General features: G+C 43.5%; 1 protein-coding gene across 1 annotated transcript in view; it reads right to left on the bottom strand.

Annotated features, from left to right (window-relative positions):
• gpc5a (glypican 5a) overlaps positions 1-17,983 on the bottom strand; it is a 65,898-nt gene extending 47,915 nt beyond the window's left edge. Inside the window, 6 exon segments of the mRNA XM_008310257.3 lie at positions 6,412-6,549; positions 6,657-6,790; positions 7,501-7,734; positions 7,818-8,278; positions 15,269-15,430; positions 17,337-17,983. Coding sequence (XP_008308479.1) covers positions 6,412-6,549; positions 6,657-6,790; positions 7,501-7,734; positions 7,818-8,278; positions 15,269-15,430; positions 17,337-17,481 — 1,274 coding nt within the window. The 5' untranslated portion in view covers positions 17,482-17,983.
• Positions 17,984-21,169: the final 3,186 nt, after the last annotated feature.

Below are 21,169 nucleotides of genomic sequence, written 5' to 3'. Positions count from 1 at the left end.
TGCTGTTACTGCTGTTACTGCTGCTGCTGTTACTGCTGTTACTGCTGTTACTGCTGCTGTTACTGCTGCTGCTGTTACTGCTGCTGCTGTCAGAGCTGTATCACACCGTCCTTGTGCTTAACTCCCAGGGCAGGACTTTCTGTCTCTCACCATAAAACAAATAGAGGGTTTTTCACACGGAGGAGTTTTCTGGCCGCAGACAGACGACCCAGCGCCTCCTCTCCACGGAAATTTACTTCCTGTCTTCAGCCTCTTTGTTTGCTGCTGTTCGACTCTCACTGATTTATACGGGAGCTAAAGTAGAAGAGTGCTCCTCGGGGAACAGGTGTGTGTGTGAGTGTGTGTGTGATGATATTGCACACTGGGCGTGAGAGTGTGTGTGTGTGAGTGTGTGTGTTCTGACAACTCAACAGCTACAGACAATAACAGACTGGTTGTCGGTGTGCCTCTCCCTGCCCCACCGCAGGGTCACTCTGCTCCAGATGATGGAGGCAGAGGTCCAACTCCAGCCAGAGCAGAGGGAGGGGCGCGGGGGGGGACTCCAGAGACACAAAGGGGAGTGGACACACAAAGAAGATGAATGGGACAATATACAAACACACACACGTCCGACACAGACACACACACACACTGCCTACAGACGACCTACTCTGAATTTACTGTCTGTGAACGTACTGCAGTAACTAAAAGTTTTATCTTGGAAACAGAACAAAGGAAGAAGTAAGTGCTGTGTGTACTGCAAATATGGTTAAAAATTGTAAAAAATGAAAATACAAATAATTAAAGAAATAGGCTGCTGTTGATCAAAAAAGTCACAGAAAAAGGTAAAAAATATATACATATATACATAAATATATACCAAAGAAAGTAGCTATAAAAAACGGACAGAAAGATCAGTTCAGATCGATTTAGCAGCTTAGCTCAAACTTAAAGTTGGAAAATCATATAAAATAATAATATAAACAAAAATCATCAAAAATGTGTCTTTAAAAAAACTGAGAAAAATAATAATAATCCAAATATGTTCAAATAAAATAATTAGCATAAATGAACAGATTTAAGACAAAAAAAAAACCTCTTAAAGGTAGTTACTTACAGAAGTGTCACTGACGGGGACTATAGCGCCACCACAGACTGAAAATATATATTAGTTCAGAGGATTCCTGCATAATTCAAAAACCACTGGAAGAGGAGGACGAGGCAGAGAGTGTGTGGCGCGCACACACACACACACACACACACACATACAGGAGGGATTTCCAAAGTCAATTTAGTCAGGCAGACAGACTTCTTGATTCTGTCACCGGGGATAATGGTCAGGATACGGCGCTGAGGCCGCGCTGCTGCGTCTGAACCAGGCAGGATATGAGGTCATGTTGGAGGGAACTCTAGCCATGCAGCACCCACACCTCAAGTGCTCCAGTGGTTTTGTGGTTATCTGCAGTAGCCAGCTGTCGCAATCCAGAGAAGTCCTTNCCCCCTCTGTCGCCCCCACCCTGTCTCACCCAGGTCTTTCACTCGCTCCGTCTCCCCCTCACAGTCTTCTTCAAAGCTTCAATCCATTCGTCTAATACTAGAATGTCTTATCATTTATTATTATTATTATTATCAACGACCAACTCCCTAAAAGTGTCCAAGTCCAAACCAAAGTCGTCTTCCTGTCCCTGGTTTCCTGAGGGAACGTTCACTTCCTGTCCACATAAGAAAAGAAACCCAACTCAACTATATTTGAATTAAACTCTGCTGGCCTTTCACAGATACTGCAGCTTCTTCACTGCATTAATTAACCCCCCCCCCCCCGCCCCCCCCCCCCCCCCCTCACCTGGGATGGAGGAGCAGCATCAGAGTGAGGGAGAGGACAGACATGACGCTGCTCTCCCCTAAACCTACCATTCAAATTGGCTGTTTTTATCCCTGAGAATAGACGCAGGAGGAGGTGGTGAGATGTTCCACCGTCCATCATTTGAATTTCACTTCCTGTCTGTCACTGTCAGGGGCAACATGGGTAAGAACATCCACTCTGAGGCATAGATCATCAAAAGTGATGCGGGGGGGGGCGGGGGGTGGGAGATGACAGGGGGCGTCAGCAATCTGGCATGCGTGTGTCTGAGGAGGTGGGTGGCTCTGTGTGCGGGGCCTTAACCTAAAGATAAGAGCTCCACCTGCTGGCCGAGGGAGCGCCCAGCAGGTGTTTGGATTCTGCAGTGGTTTCATTGAACTCCACTGCAGCACCGTCAGCAGCTTCACGAACGCCATTAGTCGGCATTACTGTGTGCACTGAAACAAAGAGAGTCACGTGACGTGACGTCATGTTCATATGAGACTCCACAAAAACACTGAGTGACAGGACATGTAACAGGAAACTTTAAAAAAAAAAAATACTGTTAACTTTCTTTTCTTGCATCAAAAGTTTGACGACTCAGGAAAAAGTCTTTTAGGGTTGGTCCTGAAATTCCCTAAAGTTAAATAAAATAATTTTAAAAGCCAGTTGAAAAAAAGAAAAAAGTAAGGTTTCTTTTTTCTAATCTGAAAAAAAAAAATCTGTGATGGACATTTGAGCTGTTACAGATTTGTATCGATTTTTATCAGATTTCCGATACATCGTTACGTCCCTAACAAAGAGCGAACCGATGCCTCACGTGAGCGTCTCCAGGATTCAGGTTGTTCAAGTTTCCAGATGTGACGTCACTGACTGGACTTTAACAACTTACACATCAGGAAGAACTGCTCCCTGTGCATGCTGGGATAAACGAAGCCCTTGATGCCCGTTCAGTGGATTCTCATTAGCGGAGCTTAGATTGTGTCGTTTCCGTTAAGCCCCGGTCTCTGGAGTGGCTCAGAGTGAAACTGGGTCGACGACAGAAGGTGACCAATGACAGAGAGGTCGAAGGAGGAAGTGGAACGAACCGCCGTTAATACGGTCAAAACATCACTGCAATAACTGGCCACACACTGAGAAAGGGCGCCCTCTACGCCTCCCAGTCTGTGATTAACCTCTGCTGGATTAACCTGGCAGCAACAGACATGGGAAAGGTCACAGACAGCTGCCGCCCAGGGAGGAGCCTCTGACCCAAAGAGCAGTTATGGGGCCGACACCTGGTGCAGGTTGGCAGCTGTTGGTCAGACTGCAGGTGGAGGTGAGTGAAAGCCAGGCCGGACCAGAGGTGACCATGAATAAAACATCACGTCGGCGCTGGTCGATGCTGCAGCGTTAACTCCACCATGTGATTGGATATTAAAAAAAAACAAAGTCAAAATGTTGATAGACTGGACGGACTCAGAGTCCGGATCATTGACAGCTTCAATCAGGAGGAGACGAATGAACACGATTAGAGGTGACTTAGAGTTGGAGGGAGAGTTAAGGATCGCGCTACGATAAGATGCTAACAACTGTACTATGTCTATGTGAAGTATTAGCTGAACACAAAAACAGGCGGCCGGACGGACGGACGGATGGTTGGATCTGTGAAGGTTTCAGGGGACGGCTCAGACTAAAGTGTCCTCAAACAACAACAAGAACAACAACAACAACAACAACAACAACAACAACAGTTAACTCCAGCCTGATGACCACGTCTCCTGGACGCCGCATTCACTGAGACAATGAGATGAAAGAAGTTCGAGTTCCCTCCGAACATCTTTGTTTTTTGTTTAGCAGGCTTCCAGATGAGTGCGACCATCAAATGTGCCTTAGAAGCGCAGCCATCACGTCGTGTTTACTGTGGCCTTTCCATTTTATTAAATTAGAGCAGAGCTGTGGCTCCACTAACCACTTAAATACCCTGAAATCTCCCACGCTAGCACACGCACAAAAGCTAATATTAAGGCACAAAGCACACACACTCACTCACACACTCACACACACACTCAGTCACATAAAAACAAAGAGAGAAACCCAACCAATCGTTGGAGGCAGCCAGGCCTTAATAAGCTCCTGTAAATCACAGCTACCATCCGGGGGTGTGTTTTATCCCCCTCCTCGCGGTGGCTGTTCACTTCTGGCCCATGGGCACGAGGTTATTTATTACTTTTGTCTCAGCTTGTAGTGACTCCAGACTCTCATTTTCTGCTCCTTCACTAATGGAATTCAGCACAAAGGCAGCAGATCAGTGGAAGGTCTCCGGAGCTGCAGACACTGGAGCTCTTTATTCTTCACATGGTTTTTTTTTTTTCATATTATGTGATGGTTTAATTACAATAAAAAGATGAGAAAACCTCAGGTTTTAAAACCACAGACTCACACTGACGTCTGTGCTTCGAGAGGACCGACACTTGACCTACAGGGATCTGGGCCATTGTTTAGGGAAACAACAGAAGAAGAAAAGCTCGAAGCATTAATGCTTGGATAAAACTCGGCCTTGATCGTCTCGTCGCCATAGCGATGTATTCTGTGATGAACACCACAGGGAAACATTCCTCCGATGTTCTAGAAAATCACCGGTTACTAAGGCTACGTCCACACTGGAGGCAGAAAGCGCCCCACGGCTTGGCCGTAACAACACCTGTCTCAAGGCGACCTCAGTCTGAGCGCTTGCGTCACATTTTTTTTGACTTTTTTTCCTCACTCCAGTGAAACAGACGACATCGTTCTGTAGCAGAGCCGGGGGCAGGGGCAGATGAACGGTAAATAATGGACGAAACAACCGTGGGGTGAGATGGCGACAGGAGGGCTGGGCTTCTGCCCTGGGTGGTCTGGAGAGTGGTCCCACAGGGGGGCGCTCTTTGATTGATGGGAAAGCGCTTAAATTATTAAGAATGCCAGCACAAAATTTTCAAATGGACACACACACACACACACACACACACACACTGACGTCATGTTTTGGTCTGTGCACGTGGGTCAATTCAGGGTCAAAGACTGAAGGTGACATTTCAACTAAACGTAAACAACCACGCAAAAAACAAAAACCAAAACGGGAAAAGCAACAGGTCTGAATCGATACTGAGACGAGTGTGAGAGTTCTTCCTCCCCTGTTCTCACCTGCGCGGTGTGGTATCCGCGCAACTGTCTCCACAAGGCCGCCATCTTTCACAACAAGCGTCCGTCCTGAAACGGCCACTCCAGCCTCACCACAGCTGAATTATGGGCCGCGCTGCCGCTGCCGAGCGTTGACAGGTGATGACAGTTAAGAGGAACAGCCTGAAACTGGGAATATATGAGCGCAGCCTCGAGTGATGAGGGCGCGGGCAGGATGTAGAGTCGTGATGTAATGGAGACAAGGACGCTGACTGATACCGTGAGAGGAGACAGTTTGTCTGCTCCACTTCACAACCATTCATATCCCAGATCTACGGCTGTGGGCTCCAGGAGCTGATGGATGATCTCTACATTGGTTTGCTAGGTGTGTGTGTGTGTGTGTGTGTGTGTGTGTGTGTGTCAGTCTCAGGTCACATGGAGTACAAACAGTCACAAACACTCCAAACAGGTTAAACTGCAGCTTCAGTCTCACTGTCGGCCATTTTTAGAGTTATTATCAATTTACCACAACAACAAACTGACCTGTGAATAAAGATACATCAACACATTTTTTAAAAATTTAAAACACTTTGTTTCCAGGTTTGTAGACAATATTAATTTATCAATCTTTCTCTAATGTTATAATTCAGTGATTCTGTGCCGTGGTAAATTTTCCAATGTCACTTAATTGGTCTGAAAACTATTATTTATTTATTGCATATAATTTTCTTTGCTCGTCAATGCGTGACAGGCACAACAATTTAATCCTCTTCTGCTAGGTGGCAGCAGACGGCAATGAAAATAAAATAAAAAAAAAGATAATCAAGAAGATCTTTGTGTGTGTCTTTCTTCAATTCCTGCCAGTATATCAGCGTCGTCTTCAACTAAACAGGCTGAGATCTTAGTCAATGATGAGGTCATTTAAACTGGAAGATTATTATATTTCATTCCATAGACTTTTTGTGAGACTTTTGTCTGGTGGTGTGCTGATGATATATACTGTATGTGCTGTGGCTCAGAAAAAGGTTGGGAAACACTGCTGTACTTTACAAACCATTCATTCATTCATTAATATTTCATCACGACATTATCTTCACACCTGCCCACAAGGAAATGAACTCTGGTCTGTTTAAAGCTAAACCAGACAGCTCTGGTGTAAACAAACCATGATCTGATTGTACCATTTGTCGTCTGTACTGGAAATAAAAATAAATCTGTCATGGATACATTTGTTTTTCTTTCTTTTTAAAAATAAATCTGTCATGGATACATTTTTCTCTTTCTTTTTGTGTTTGTGTGTGTGTGTTTTCTGACATATTTAGTAACGTCGGTTCATCTTGATTAATTAATCTTTGATTCATTGCTACTAATCCTGCAACTGCCCTGTGATTAATCAGAGGTCCTGACTTTTTTTTTAAATTTGGGAATCATTTCATGATGAACTTCAGACAAACCTTTTGACGACATCTGTTCCGTTCCAGCAGGAGAGACCATCACCAAGGACCAGGTTACTCACACACAGCTGGTCTGCCAGCCCACCATAGTAGGTACGATAGTGACGCAGGTGTGTCAGAAATTCTTAATCAGAGGTCCTGACTGACACACACACACAGACACACACACACACACAGACACACAGATGACTAACAGATTACAGTGAAGCTGAAATCATAAAGAGAGGTTTTCTACGTTTGGATACCTCCTCCTGACGTGGAGCGACTCTTCAGACGTTCTCACGGGAACTTTGACCAGGATGGATTCTGTTCTGCTGCTCTGCTGGATGCTGACCATCTGTGTGGGCTTCCTGATTGGTGGGCCACATAGTTTGTGCACCTTATAACCAACAAGACAGACAGGTGAGGTCTAAACACCAGGTGGTTCTCATTTAAGGCTCCTGAGCAAAGATGGGCAGGTAGTGTCACCCAGTGGATTTCAAACAGACCCCCTCTGGGGGTAATGTGGTGGCCAGGTCGAGAAAAGCAAAACAGAAAAATAATCATTTATATAATAATTTGTCTGCTTTGTTTTTTCCACATAAAATCACACACATATACATACATATATAAATATATATAAATATTACTGGAGGCTTACGGTCGCTCCTTTTTAATGCCGTGCTGTGTATCTTCATATGCAGCAATCAAACCAACTGGCCGCTAGATGGTGCTGTTGCATTTAAATCGATGCAGCACGGAGAGCGGAGTTCAGGTGGCAATTACGTGAGTGGAGCAACAAATAACATAAACAGAGACAAAATTAGAAATAAAATGTCATATTAAACGGCCCCACGGTTATAGATGACGACAATCCTGATCTGGGTTCATATCTGGGCCTGAAGAACCGGATCTGTGGATCCAGGACCAGGATGATGGACTGAAAATGACATTTCTACATTTTGTTGTTGGCTGTGTTCACTTCAGGAACATCACAGAGTTTATGTCTAGTACATAAATGATTGTCTTTTTTGAGCTGGTGGGAAAGTACCAGCGTCAGTGTGACCAGGACTTCCACAGACGCAGGTGAGAGGACCAGTTTTTACTCACCTGTGCTGACAGACGCGGCCCATTTTTCTGAGCGTATCCAACGGCATCGTGAATCAGACCGTGAACTCCAAGAAGCACCTGCTCCAAATCTTGAGATTCCTGCATCCGTGCCGACAAGCCCTCCAGGGAGCGCACAAACTCCCTCCAGTGGACGTCGATCTCAGCCAGGCTGGCCAGGCAGCCCCTCATCACGTTCAGGCAGTAGCCCATGCACGGGTTGGACCTTGTTAAGCCCTTTGAATGAGTCAACAATTGAATTAGTGATCCTGGCGGTGAGTGTTATTTTTTAATCAACACCAAATAAACACTTCCTCTACCTGGCAGTGGGGGCAGTAGTTCATCTTGAGCAGTGCTCGTCTACACTCGCGGCTCAGCTGCAGGTGGTCTGTGGTGTTGATGACCTCGATGCCGAGGTGCAGCGCCTGAAGAAGGAGCTTCCCAGAAGCTCCGGAGCGAGAGATCTGATCCGACAGGTCGGCTGGTGTGCGACCAAACGCTGCCACCTCACGGGTCGATGACCTCACACACTCGGTGTAACCCGCTGATGTTTCTCCGGCACCGGGGTTTAGGAGGTGATCGTAGACGAGCGGGAAGAGCTCTTCGAAGAACCTCAGCACCAACTCGTCCATGCTGAGTTCAGAGCCCAGCAGGAACAGACCCACACCAGAGAAGAACTCCCCCAGAGGGCCCGCCACCTGGTGGGCTATTCTGTAGTGGAACCTCTGAAGGACGGCGTCGGTGTGGTTCTCCGCCTGCCTCATCAGATCCTCAAAGGTCTCTGCAGGAACAGCAGGAGACAGAAAGACACTTTAACACATTTATGTCTTTTATAGAATTCAGATAAAGTTCCATTTCCACCAGGTGGGGGTCATCGTTATAATGAATAACGCTGACTGAAGATGTGGTAACTGGATCTGCCTTACAGCAGGAGGGTCACCAGTTCAAGTCCTGATGCTAACTGTGTATCTGCAGGTGCTCCCAGTGTGTGTGGGTTTTCTCCAGGCCAATGATAACACACAGCAGTAGGTTTACTGTTCACTCTGAACTGACCACAGCTGTGAATGTTAGTGTGAATGTTAGTGTGAATGGTGTCTGTATTTTTTAGATTTCTCTGTAGCCAGCAGGTTTACAGTCCTCAGATCTCTGCCGCCGCCAGCTGAAACCTCTTACTTCACTGTCAGAGACTCCAACCACAACAGAGTAGCACTGACATGTGACCCCCTCCAGCAGAGACCATTATCCAGCCACAGTCAGTGAGTCAGCACTCCTTCCACAGCAACAAACACACAGTCACAGCTAAACACACCAAACCATGTCGTAATGAAAAGCAGCTTCAGCTTTTGTCGTCGCAGCGAACACTTGGACCAGTGTTTGTCACACACACAGGTCACTCCTCATTACTGTGTCAACAGAAGGAGTTCATCCACCAAAGGAACAGCCTGAATCCTGGGTTGATGAATTCACCTGGAATCATCTGTACCAGGACTGTTGTAGCTAACATTAGCTAGCTGTCGGAGATCCTTAAAGTTTGATTGTTCAGATTGAAGATCACACAGTTCAACACCTGACACAGTGATGAAACTTGGAGAAAGCAGATGTTGGCGACAACACTGTCACCTGAGGAGTTTGTTCTCCTGCTAATCACTGTCCGGTCGCTGCAGAGCTGAGTTTTTGGAGACAGAGCAGTGTCACTCTAAGAGTGGTCCAGTCTTGGAAAACCACAGAAAAGTGAAGTTTGTTTTTCCTTCTACATATATGGAGTGGCATTGTTGCTGTGCATTGGCTCCTCCTCCGTGTTCCCCTCCAGCAGGGTCCTATTCCTGGCCTCGGTGGCTGTTTTCACAAAGGTCCAATTTGGGAAAACCACAAGTCTAAAGTGGCTGTTGTTGTTTTTTTCTCTTCTGGTCCTGGGCACCAGTGGATGAACAGTATAATCATCTCTCTCCTCCAACTCCCCCGCCCCCCCCGCCCCAGCCCCAACCTCTGTTACAACAGTGGGAGTCAAATGTCAGTGCTGGTCCATGTGGGTCTGTTTCCTGTAATCTCTTCTTTAATGTGAACTGCTCCGTCAAGACCTGACAGGGTTCTTCGTCTGATGCCGGCTGTTCCACAATCACAGACTGGAGCGTGAAGATAAACCCCGTGGGAAAAAAGAAATCTGATTTTTGTTCTCTGCAGGTCATTTTTCTAAAAACAAACCAAGAGAGTTTTTAGAAACACTTCCAGAAAGAAAAGGTTACAACTGTCCAAAATCTCTGAAAAAGAAGTATTTATTGCTTAATCAAACAGCTTTGGTTACAACTACAAACAGACTTGTTTGAGCTTCAGGTTTGTGGTCCGAGGTCTGTGTCTGACAAAAGCAGCTGCTCAGACATGAGAAGACAGAACCTGGATCGGAGAAGAAGATAAAGCCAAAACCAATCGCACTTCGCATCGAGTCGGACCCATCATTCAAACCCCAACAAACGGGCCCCGTCTGATCGGATCTGAGTTCAGACGTGAAGTACAAAGTGTTTGTCGGAGCGGGGTGAGCGAGTGGCGGTCTGCTCTGATCTACAGACAAACCAGCGGTGTGTTTGGGTGAGCTGGGACATGTGACGACAGGTTTTCACCCAGAGTGAAAAACATGACACGGAGCGAACGTCAAACAACTGTCCTGTTCAAAAACATCTGTCTGGAAAAAACAACTGTGGAAGAAAATATACACTGAAAATATCCCTCAGCCACTCATACAGTGGTATCTGTACGTCGGCATCTGTTGATATCGGAATCGGAAATTAAGTGTTTGGACAATATCGGCAAATAGTTTATATCGGACATCCCTAAATATAAATAACACTTTCTTTTTTTTTTTCTCACAGTTGAGAACAGAACAGTTTACAATGAAAAATAAAACTGATGGAGACACAAACACCAGACATCAAAGGGTGAGTCACGATAAGGGAGTCAAAGGAGGCCGTGTCTGTGCACAGGCTGATGTCAGTGGGTTTACCAGGGGGAGGGGGCAGCTACAGACAAAACTCCAAACCCCAGGACTGGTGTTTGGGTGAGGTGGGTGACATGGTGTTCCAAGGGTGAGGTTACTGTCGGGCATGATGCCGAGGTCACCCATGGTGTAGGGCGGGGGAGTGCGATTGTCAACGATAACGATACTGATCTGTCTTCATCCAAGATTTGATTCCTCACAGCGTTTGGGTGAGGGAGGGTGGGGTGATTGTGTGGGAGGGCAAATCTGTGTCATCTGCATAAAAAATAAAAAACGAAGGCCGTCTCATTTCAGGATATTACTGAGTGGGAGGTTGTAGATGATGAGTGGAAGTGGACCGGGCATCGAACCCTGAACCACCGCTGAGTTTTTGATTCATCAGGGAAGATGAAACGATGAATTAAAAAGGAACAAAAACTGTTTATTTTTGAATTTTTTTAAAAAAAGAACAAAAATCAAATACAAATAGATGTGTGTGTGTGTGGGTATCTTGTTTAGGTACACTTTGTGGACTTTTTTTTTTGAAAAAAAGAAATGTGAGGACGCTGACATTTTCTGGGTCTCTACTCAGTTTTAAAATCAGGATTAGAATTAGGGTGAGATTAGTGTCAGGGTAAGTAGACATATCATTAAAGCAGTTTAGATGAGGGGGAGGGGAGGGGGGGTCAATAAATGTGAAGGGCTCACAAAACACATTAAACCAAAGTGTGTGTGTGTGTGTGTTAAATATCCACATTTGCTGCATGTGTAGAAACACAGATCAGGTTGTTTTCAGTAGCAAAAGTGTCAAAGCGCGCACACACACACACACACACACACACTCCTCAGATGAAGGGCTACGTGTCCGTTCACACCTTTTTAGAGCCAGAGTGAAAATGGAAATATCATAATAAAGCTTTCATTAGGTTTTCAAAGGCGGCTCTGTGTGAGGCTGTGAGCGACTTCCTGTGTTTGGCTTTACATCGGATGAAGTAACAGAGCCAACAGAAGTACTGAGACTGAGAGTGGGAGTGGGAGTGGGATTAGAGACAGGAAGTGAGGTAGAAATCACAGATTTGATCCATGGAGTTTAGATTTTTAGACCAGATTTAGACCAGAATCTAGACCAGGCTATGCGAGTCATGTAACATTAGCTTGAATTTGATTGGACGGTACTTCCCTCAGTAACACAGATGCTGGTTTGTCAGTCTTGATAAGCAGCTCAATTATCCAATTACATCAGCCATGTTAGTGAGGACAGGATGAGGAAGGAATTGGGAGGGGGGGGGCGGTGGGGTGTGACACTGCAATTGGTGTGTTGATGTGTTGAGGAATTCATATGGCGACGACCTACAGCCTGATCCTCAGAGACTCTTTTTCTTCCACCTCATAAGTTTGTTGTTATTTATCTGTAAACAACTGCAGTGAAGCAGATGAAAAAAAAAATTTGCTTCAATTAGATTCTTCCTTCAGTAAAGAGTTGTATCGTTCTTTCGCTCAGTAAAACTGTACCCAGAACACCACAAAGGTCATTTAAAGAAGTGGTTCCCAAAGTAGGGGGCGCAGAGCTGCAGCCTTGTCCTTTTTTTTCCAACAAGACACTGTTTCAAAAAATCCAGTTTTGCAAATCAATTAATTATCAGGAAGCAAAAATATAAATATCGCACCTACGTGAAAACTACTACTGTACTTTGTATGAGTAAACACTCTAGTACATGATCAATCTTCTTTTTGTGTGTTTCATGTTTGTGTCTTTAAAGGGAAACCCTGAATTATCATGTAGCAAGATAAGACAAGTGCTACGCTAACTAGCATAACAGGGCAACAGACAAAACGTATGGAGTCTGAATGAACGGCGTCGACTTCAAACACTGTGCAAAGACTTTCAACAGAAACTGGCCTCCGCCCAAAAGTTCTATCCATCAGTCGCTCATTCTTCTTCTCTGCATTCTTCTGCCGCCCCCCCCCCCCTCCCCATCCCGGGATCAACTGTCCAGCCTCAAATCACAAAGCCAAGCCAGGACTCACACACACACACAGGTTTTGTCTTTTGTAAGCACTTCACGTAGACAAAATAACTTCTCCTCATCCACTTACCCTAGTCCTAATCTTAATCCTAACTTCAAAATGATTAGTCCAAGTATTTATGAATGTTCACATATATTTAAACACATCTAAATGTGATGGTGATTCTTAATAACAAAAAATTAAAAAACATTACTTTAAGACGTGAACACTGTGTTTTTAGACTCCAGTCCAACCAGTATCTCCAGCAGTACAAAAAAACACATATATAAAATATTTTCCCAGTGTCTGTTTGGGTTTTTTTTTTTTTACTATCATCCATTAACATTCCACTAATTCTCTCTCCTCTGTCATCATGGAGAAGTTTCCTAACTAAAGTCATCAGTCTGTCCCTTTGGAGTTCATCTGTCTTACTGTCTGTGGTGGTGATGCATCCAAAAACATGGTCTGTTCTGTGAAGTGACTTCAGTCACAGCACAAACTGTCAATCATGAGGAGACAGAGATCCACGACAAGACATCTTCAAACGTCTTCAAACACAAACTCCTCACTTCTTTCAACTCTGCTCAACTGTAGAACCGTCCGACGTGGAACAACAGCAGCATCAGGTTCTAAAGATTAAACCATTACTCTTACATGTTATTACAACTATTGCAAAAATATTTGTATCAGATTATAAAAGATGAATACAGACTGAAAAAAAACCCACCAATCAAATAAAACTTTTTTAGAACTAGTCCGCATCATTTATGTCCTATAGTACTTGCATCCCCAACCTCTGGTCCGGGGACCAGTGCCGGTCCATGGGTCATTTGGCTCGGGGCCACAGTGGGACACAATGAAAAATGTACTTCAGTATTACTCTATCCCGTCATATCCCTTTACTGTTTTCACTCAAAGATAATCTGTCAATGTTTCCAAACAAAAGGTCAAAGGTCATTCAGACTCTGATACCAACAGAAGAAAGTCCGAAAGATGTTTTATTTTGAAAACTGAATGATCCTTCAATGGTGGCGCGTTAGTACCGGTGCATAGTAACAGCTGATACCGGCCGACTGGTACTTAGTACAAAACCGTTTTGGGACAGTTGCTGTAGTATGTGTTAACAGACACCATCACAGAGACTGTGTCTGTGACACTTGTGTCTGTTGCCAGCGGCAGCTCCACGTCCGTCCACTGGCTGCTGGAAGCAGCTGCTTCTGTTTATTGACTGGTAACAGATGATGTTTACAGGGAGCTGTGTTTGCTTAGTCAGGAGTGAGTACTCACTGATGCCATTCCACAGAGGAAACCATGTCAGTGCTGCTGCGTTTGGGAGTATTTTCAGAGCAAAAGAAAAAACCAGCGACTGCTTCTCTCAGGGAAAATCAGCTGCTGGAATGTTTTAAAAAAATGATCACTCACTTTACAGTCAGATTGTTTTAGTAAAAAAAATTAAGATTTTTCTTAAAGGGCTTAGAAAACAAATCAGATTGTCAACATGTTTGCTGATGATATAAAGCCAGTGGAGTCATTTCATCTGTCTTCTCCGAAGGTTTAAATGAAGGACAGAAATATACGTCGGTGTCAGCCTGGAGGTGGCAGCATAAAGAATTACATCCTATAGAGAAAGACATGGGCTTAGGGATCAAAACAGATGACTTAAAGAACTGTTAGAAGAACCGTTCTTTTTAAACATCAGCACAAAAGTTTAAAGGCCTGATGACAGAGAGGGCCCCATCACTGTGAACCACAACAAGGACCCACTCATTACTCTAGACCCTCCCGAAAATCACCGAGTGTAAGAGGAGGAGGAGGAGGATAACAGCACGTCCTAAAGCTCAGAAACATCATTAAAGGGAATTGGCAAAATGACATGTCTGAGTCGGTACACTCAAGTCAGAAAGGCTCCGCGTTTGTCGCCCACACTGTTCCACCATCACATCAGGGTTTGAGCTCATGTTGGGGGGGGCTGGGGAGGGGTTGACAAAAACAGGGACAGACCTAAGCTGATGCTGCTGAGTCAGCTGTTGATGATGGTCCAGTGAAAAAATGTGTGATTTGTGTTCTTGCCAACACCAAGTACCAAGACACCATTTTTCTCTATGTTGGGTTTCAATCAATATGCAAAGAAGCCAGTGATATAAAAGTGGTGCTATTACTATCACTATTAGGGATGTCCAATAATATCGGTGGACCAATATCATCAGCCCGATGTTAGCATATTATGTAATACCTGTAAGAATCATTATTGGTTTTTCCTCCTGTAATATAAAACCCAATAACGCAATGTCAGGGTTTTAGCCAAATGATTTGTGGTCTAAAAATAGTTTTGGGGATAAACAGCTGTGTATTAAAGTGAAAGTCATTAGATGGCAGCATTGCAGCTCATTTGTACAGATAAATAAACTCTCTGAAGAGAATCGTTTCATTCTCGGGACACAGACAGCAGAAAACAATGTTTCAGAGAAGATACACGACAAAGATAAGATCCTGAACGTGACCTCGGAGTAGCCTGCAGGAAACAGCCGACCTGATCGGTGATATGAGTGAAGTGCTACATCAGAAAGGAGGACAAATACCAGTCTGTTCGCCCTTCAGTGGAGCCTTGGTGTATACACACAGACACACACACACACTCCTGCCCTGTTTTTACAGCACCCACGCACACCCGTACTCCTAAACGTTTACCCAGGCGCACAAACACATCTCTGCACGTATACAATTATCCACACCAACATTGGTGCCCTTGTTTCTGCAGACGTTTATGAGGTTTCACCCCAAACAACCAGCTCTTACCTTGAAAAGCAGCCACGTTGCTGGAAATCAGAAGCTTGAGGCTGGTGCTGGACGTCTGGAGAAGGTTCTGGATGTCGCTCTGAACTACCAACTGGTACTTTCCTTCAATCTTCTTGGTGCAGCAGGTCAGGTTCCTTGGTTTGCATATTTGAAGGTCTGTACCTGAACAGGTAGAAACAACATGCTAAAACCAAGTCCAACAACAGTGGGTGTTTTTTTAAGCAGGATTTAGTTCATGATTGAAAGAAATGTGTAAAATACATTCATTAACTTAGTTCCTAAAAATTACAACAACTATGTTGACTAAGTTGTTTTAAAAAAAAACCTCTAAAAGAATAAAACTACAATCACCGTTCGGTGCCGTCTCACTCTACTCGTACAAGTCCTGCACCACCGTAACATTCTTCTCTGCCACTCCTCTCATCTGCTTTGTTTGGCCTACATCTTAAATTAATTTGGAACAACACTAACTATTGGACATCAAGCGCACTTGACTGTGGCGATCCCAACTTGAGCTGGAGGTTTTGTTTTTCTACTGCTACTAACGGGGGGAAAAGATCATGTTATGGACGGGGACTACAGTCGTTAGTGACTGACTAATTCTTGCCATTTTTTGTGTCTAAACTAAATAATATAGAATTAAAGCCAAACAAAGCTGTTAATTAACAGTCTTTTTATATCAGTGCAGGGTATTATTAGAGTCACAAGTTTAATTAAATGATTAGAATTTTTACTCAAGCGCAAATGTAAACAATAACCACCCCCCCTCCCACATACAGAGGAATGAACGTCAGCAGAAGCTGTTCTCAGAGATACTGCAGTTCCCTACAGGGAACCAGAGGAGGCGATAACACACATGGAGAAAGTCAATCACATCACTACAGGGCAACATTAAAGCCTTTCCTTTTCACACCACACACATTTCCTGAACCGTGTCCACGGCCACCCACTGTGGCCCACTGTGATTTGACCCTAAATGAAATGCTGTTTGAGAACTCTTATCAGTCATGCAGCGTCAACATGGAAACAACATTCTCTCTTGAATTCCTGGCATTTTTTTTTTCAGTTTCTTTTCTTTTTCTCCTTCACAATAAAAGACTCAATCAAATACTTCTCTCCTCCTCTACCAGTACTTTGACAGTACTTCAGTTCGTCTGCGGACAATGAAGTAAAAAAATCTGTTAAATTGGGACTTGCAGTCAAAAAACAAAAATAAAAAAGTCAGAGTAGGTGAAAAAACAGTGTTTTTCAAAATAAGATTCTGATGAAGATTTATCACAGGGACAAGGGGGGTCTCTAACACTTTTTTGTTTTGGTTCTAAAAACATACGACCGTGTTTGATGTAGACTGTGGCAGTGATGACAGATATATGTAGGTTTACGTATGAATGGATTTTTCCAGGTTGTCGAACTTTTTTTAGTCTTAATAATCACTGGGTAGCTGATTGGGACAAAGCCAAAAGATTAGAAGAAGAAGAAGAATTCCTAAATATACTGTATATATATTTGATTCTTTGTATATTGCTGGAGCTGAAAGTCAAGTAATGACCACGGTCACTGGAGGGCACCATTTACACTCGTGAGTCTATAAAGTTACGACTATTACTTCAAAAATCCACTAAACTTTATTTAAAATGAGTATAGAAAATTATTTATAGATCAATGTCATTACCTCACAGCGGGAGACAGAGTATGAAATTAATTTGACAGGCCAATAACCGTTAGCAACCTGCTAGATGACCCAACCCCTAGCTTGGGAACCGCTGCAATAGGACCAGTTTTGATGACACTGTTTTGTAGATGATGGATCAACAACGTAGATTTGACAGAAACATTTCTGTGTCTAAAGTTAGAAATAAGTGAATTCAGAGTAAAGTTAAAAAGAAGGATAACAGTTAAGCTAGTTAAGGTACTGAGCCTACGACAACAAATCAGACTGTAATTATTTCGTGTTTCTTGCTGTATTTTCTGGGTGAAAAATGACTAAAATGTTTGGAATAAATATATCAGGACTGTCACAGACCGGCTTCACGTTTTAAAGATAACAGTGAACCCGCCATTGACTTACCTGGCCTCGGACTTGAAGGTAACAACTCATTTAGTCCACTTTGCCTGAGTTGGAAAACTTTTCGAATGTCGTCGCATTCACTACAGCTGCCAATTCCACAACAACACGAAAGGAGGAATAAAAAGTAGACCGCAGGTGTCGCCATTCTTAATTAAATGTCCGGGTTAAAGTTTTGTGCGGACGCGAAGTTTTAAAACCTTCTGGTCCAGGTCTCAGGTGAAGTTACTTCCTCATCTCGGGATGTCCATCAGGACTCTGCGTGTGACGTGTGTCCCTCGAGGTGGTGTCCTCCGTGGAGTGTTGGAGTTCATCATCACTCGGGAGCGGGGGCTGATGAAGTTACACCGTTCATCTGCTTCACCACCGCGTGTTGTCGGAGTTGGTTGGATCCAAAGCGGAGGCGGTAACTTGCCCACTGCTGCAGATAAGAAGTTCAACGGCGACATCTTGTGGCTAACTTGTAAATTACATTTAAATGGGGTTGATTTTTCTCGAGTTTTTTCTTTTATTCAATTATAATAGTACATAGAACAAGTCCACTTCAAAATATACATATTTTTTTACATGATATTGTGTCATAAGGTTCTTTTTTTAACTTACATCAACACTTTTTCACATATTCATGTATCTAACATTCTAGTTCTTTTAAATTATAATTAAAATTTTTAATAGCATTTTAAATCTATCACCTATAATAAAATCTGCACATATGAGAATCCCAGTTATTTAATTGATTCCCAGATAAGATTTAATAGTGTATTTACTGACGAGCTTGTTGTAAAAAATAGAAAGATTTTAGAAAATAAAAGTTAGTGTGCCTGACCTTTTCTCTAAATAATGCAACAATACCAGATTATAGTTAAAACTATGTGAAAGAAATGTTGACCAAATGGTGCTGTTTGACATCATTTCAAATTATTTTACCTAGTTATAAATGTTCTATTGTGTCTTGTTTTGGACTTTTTTTCCACCAACCTGTTTAGTGTCCATTATCATGAATTGTATTTACTCAGAACAGAAACTAAGTGACAATTTCTAAACTGCTTACACAATAATGAAATATAATTCAACAATAAATATATTTATTAGAAACATGTGGCTGAAACTTGTGATTACAAAGTTCACATTGTGTAAAAGATATCACCTGTGGTTGACCAGTGTGAAAGTAGAGCAATAAGTTACCATGTTGACATTTAGTCTTCTCCTCTGACCTCAAAAATTAAGTTTAGTAAATGTACATAGATTAAAAAAAACCCACAAAAGCTACTTTAAAAAAAGTTTTATTCACCAAAGAAAATCCGTCGAGGACATTTTGTTCTAAAATCCATCAAGCAACAGGCGTAAAGACAATAATTCCATCACTTGACTAGACTTCAGTGCTCATAAACACAGCAGTAAATGACAAACCAGTAAACAGCTTTATTGTCTTGTATTTTCCAGCACATGAGCAACACCAACCACTGCATACAACATACAACACAGTACACAGAGAAACACGCAAATCACTGCAGACAGATTTATTAACGCTGTGATGTCGTGGCATCCGGATGCAGCCAACAAATCAGAGAATTAATGAGTCTATGGCTAAAACAGTAAAGGGATTAATTAACAGTGGCTCCTGATCCGATCTGCTCCATCTCCTCATTCCAACACAGGCCGGGACAAGTGCAATACCTCCAGCTACACAGCATTGCTACCTATCCCCACCTGCACAGGAAGGGACATCGCAACAACTCGAGTCATCCAACGCGCCGACAACAAAGGTTACATACTCACCGTGCAGTGAATCCGCCGCCTCACTGAAACGAACGCAGTTCGTCAACGCGATCAGTTTTGCATGGATTTGCACAGCGATCAGTTAAAGCTGAAAGCAAACCAGCAAAACTGACCAGGTAACGAGGGTCCAGGACATGGCTAGGAAACCAGCTAGGAGTGAGTGAGGTGGGTAGTTAGAAGTACTTGAAGTGCTTACATTGCAGTAGATGGGGAAAAACACTACCTGCACTATAAGCACTTTAGTACTTCTGAAACTAAGTTCAGAAGAAGAGAACTGTCAAATGCTCCTGTTGTTGGACAACCAGATTGGGTTGGATCAGATGCATCACCCCCAAAACCGAGCATCTTAACTGGTGGAGAGCAAGCAGGCCACCATCAGTTTTGCATAGATTTGCACAACTCATCTATTCTTGTAGTGCAACTATGCAAAACTAGCAGAGAACTGCAAGATATTAGAGCCAAATTAGAGATTTAACATGAAATGGGTCTGGTGGAGCAAATCACAGCCCCTTATGCCAGAAGGAGCACTTAGGGCAGTAGGTGCTAGTCTATTTCACTATCTGCACTAGATGCACCTTAGCACAAAGACAGTACTTTTAAAGTCAGTAAGTTTAATCTGCTGCAAAAAAAACAAAAAATTTTAAAGTCAGTAAGTTTAATCTGCTGCTGCAAAAAAAAACAGAAAACTTGAACCACAGTGTCAGGGTATTGCTGTAAGTGCCTCCACTGCAGTAGGTATTGCATAGTACTACCTGCACTGTAAGCACTTTGACAATACACAGACCGGATTTCAGAGTCCAGAACCAAGACTGGGACTGTACAGGATCAAGTCCAGAACATCACACTGGATCTGAAAACACAGAAGGACAAGGGTGGATTAGAGATACATTTGATTTCCACCATTATATGATTTATTTGCAATGAAAAAAACCTGAGTGCATGTCTGACGAGTGAAGTTTTACTGCGTGTATTTTCCTGTGTACTCGTTTAGTTTATAAACCATGTACACGTTGAATTGGCCCTGCGTTTTAGCAAACACGAGGTTGAGCGAAAATATGAATGGGCAGCTAGTCGGACCCGCGTCCCTAATGCGCATGTGCGGGTTCTGATGTTGTTCACCCCTCCCCCACCACATTTAACATGGCGCCTAGAAGTGCGCTGATCATAGCATTAAATATTTTACCTATATGTAGAAACATTGTTTAACATGTTAAACCCATGTGTGGGGTATTTGAATTTTGCGAGTAGACCTACGTGTGTTTCAGGGCTGAAAAAGACCGGTAGCCGTTTGTACAAACGGAGACTCGTAAAGCACGCAGTAGCTCTGCGCTAGCGCTGCTAGTGAAAACACAGCGAAACTTGGTTGACGTTTCTACAATTTACACAAAACTACTGGTGGTAGTGCCACGGGGGCATCGGATGCTCTGTTGTTTATATAGGAGACAAGGGTAGAAAGCTTAGTTGTTGGGCTATCGTGGTTGGAAGTTTAACAGTAGTGATTAGCCAACAACAAACGAGCACACGTTTGAAAATACACGGACGGTGCATGTGCGCCTTTGGATAGATCATAATCACATTTATCTTATCTCACATCGACACGCTTCTGCCCCACAGTGTAAAAAAATAAATGTAACGATTCCCCATTGGAACCGGTTGTTTCTAGTTTGTTCGGTTAGCTCGTTTAGCTTAGCTTGAATGCGCGGCCTGCAACTGCCCCATGTGCTGCTGCTTTGTTCTGGGGCACTTTAACCCACACCACTGCACCCGAGTCCGATTCCACTAAAACACTTCCAAACTCACTTTAAATAGAAATCCCTCGTCAATAGATTACATTTTTAAGTTGTGATCAAATGAGGCTGTTTGAGTATCTGCTCTTCGTAGAGCCACAGCAAACGACGCTCGGGACGAGCCTTCTTTCAAATCTCCCTCATTCCCTCAATGGAGGAGCCGAGGGGGCTGCCATGCGCCTCACGTTACACTGTTTTCATCGCCGAACATCTCGTTTGATTAAACGCCTTTGCTATTTTTTCATCCTCATCCAAAACAACCCAGCGGGG

The sequence above is a fragment of the Cynoglossus semilaevis genome, chromosome 5 (assembly GCF_000523025.1).
Source record: "Cynoglossus semilaevis isolate Cse_v1.0 chromosome 5, Cse_v1.0, whole genome shotgun sequence".
Lineage (NCBI taxonomy): Eukaryota > Metazoa > Chordata > Actinopteri > Pleuronectiformes > Cynoglossidae > Cynoglossus > Cynoglossus semilaevis.
This window is presented reverse-complemented; position numbering and strand designations above follow the sequence as displayed.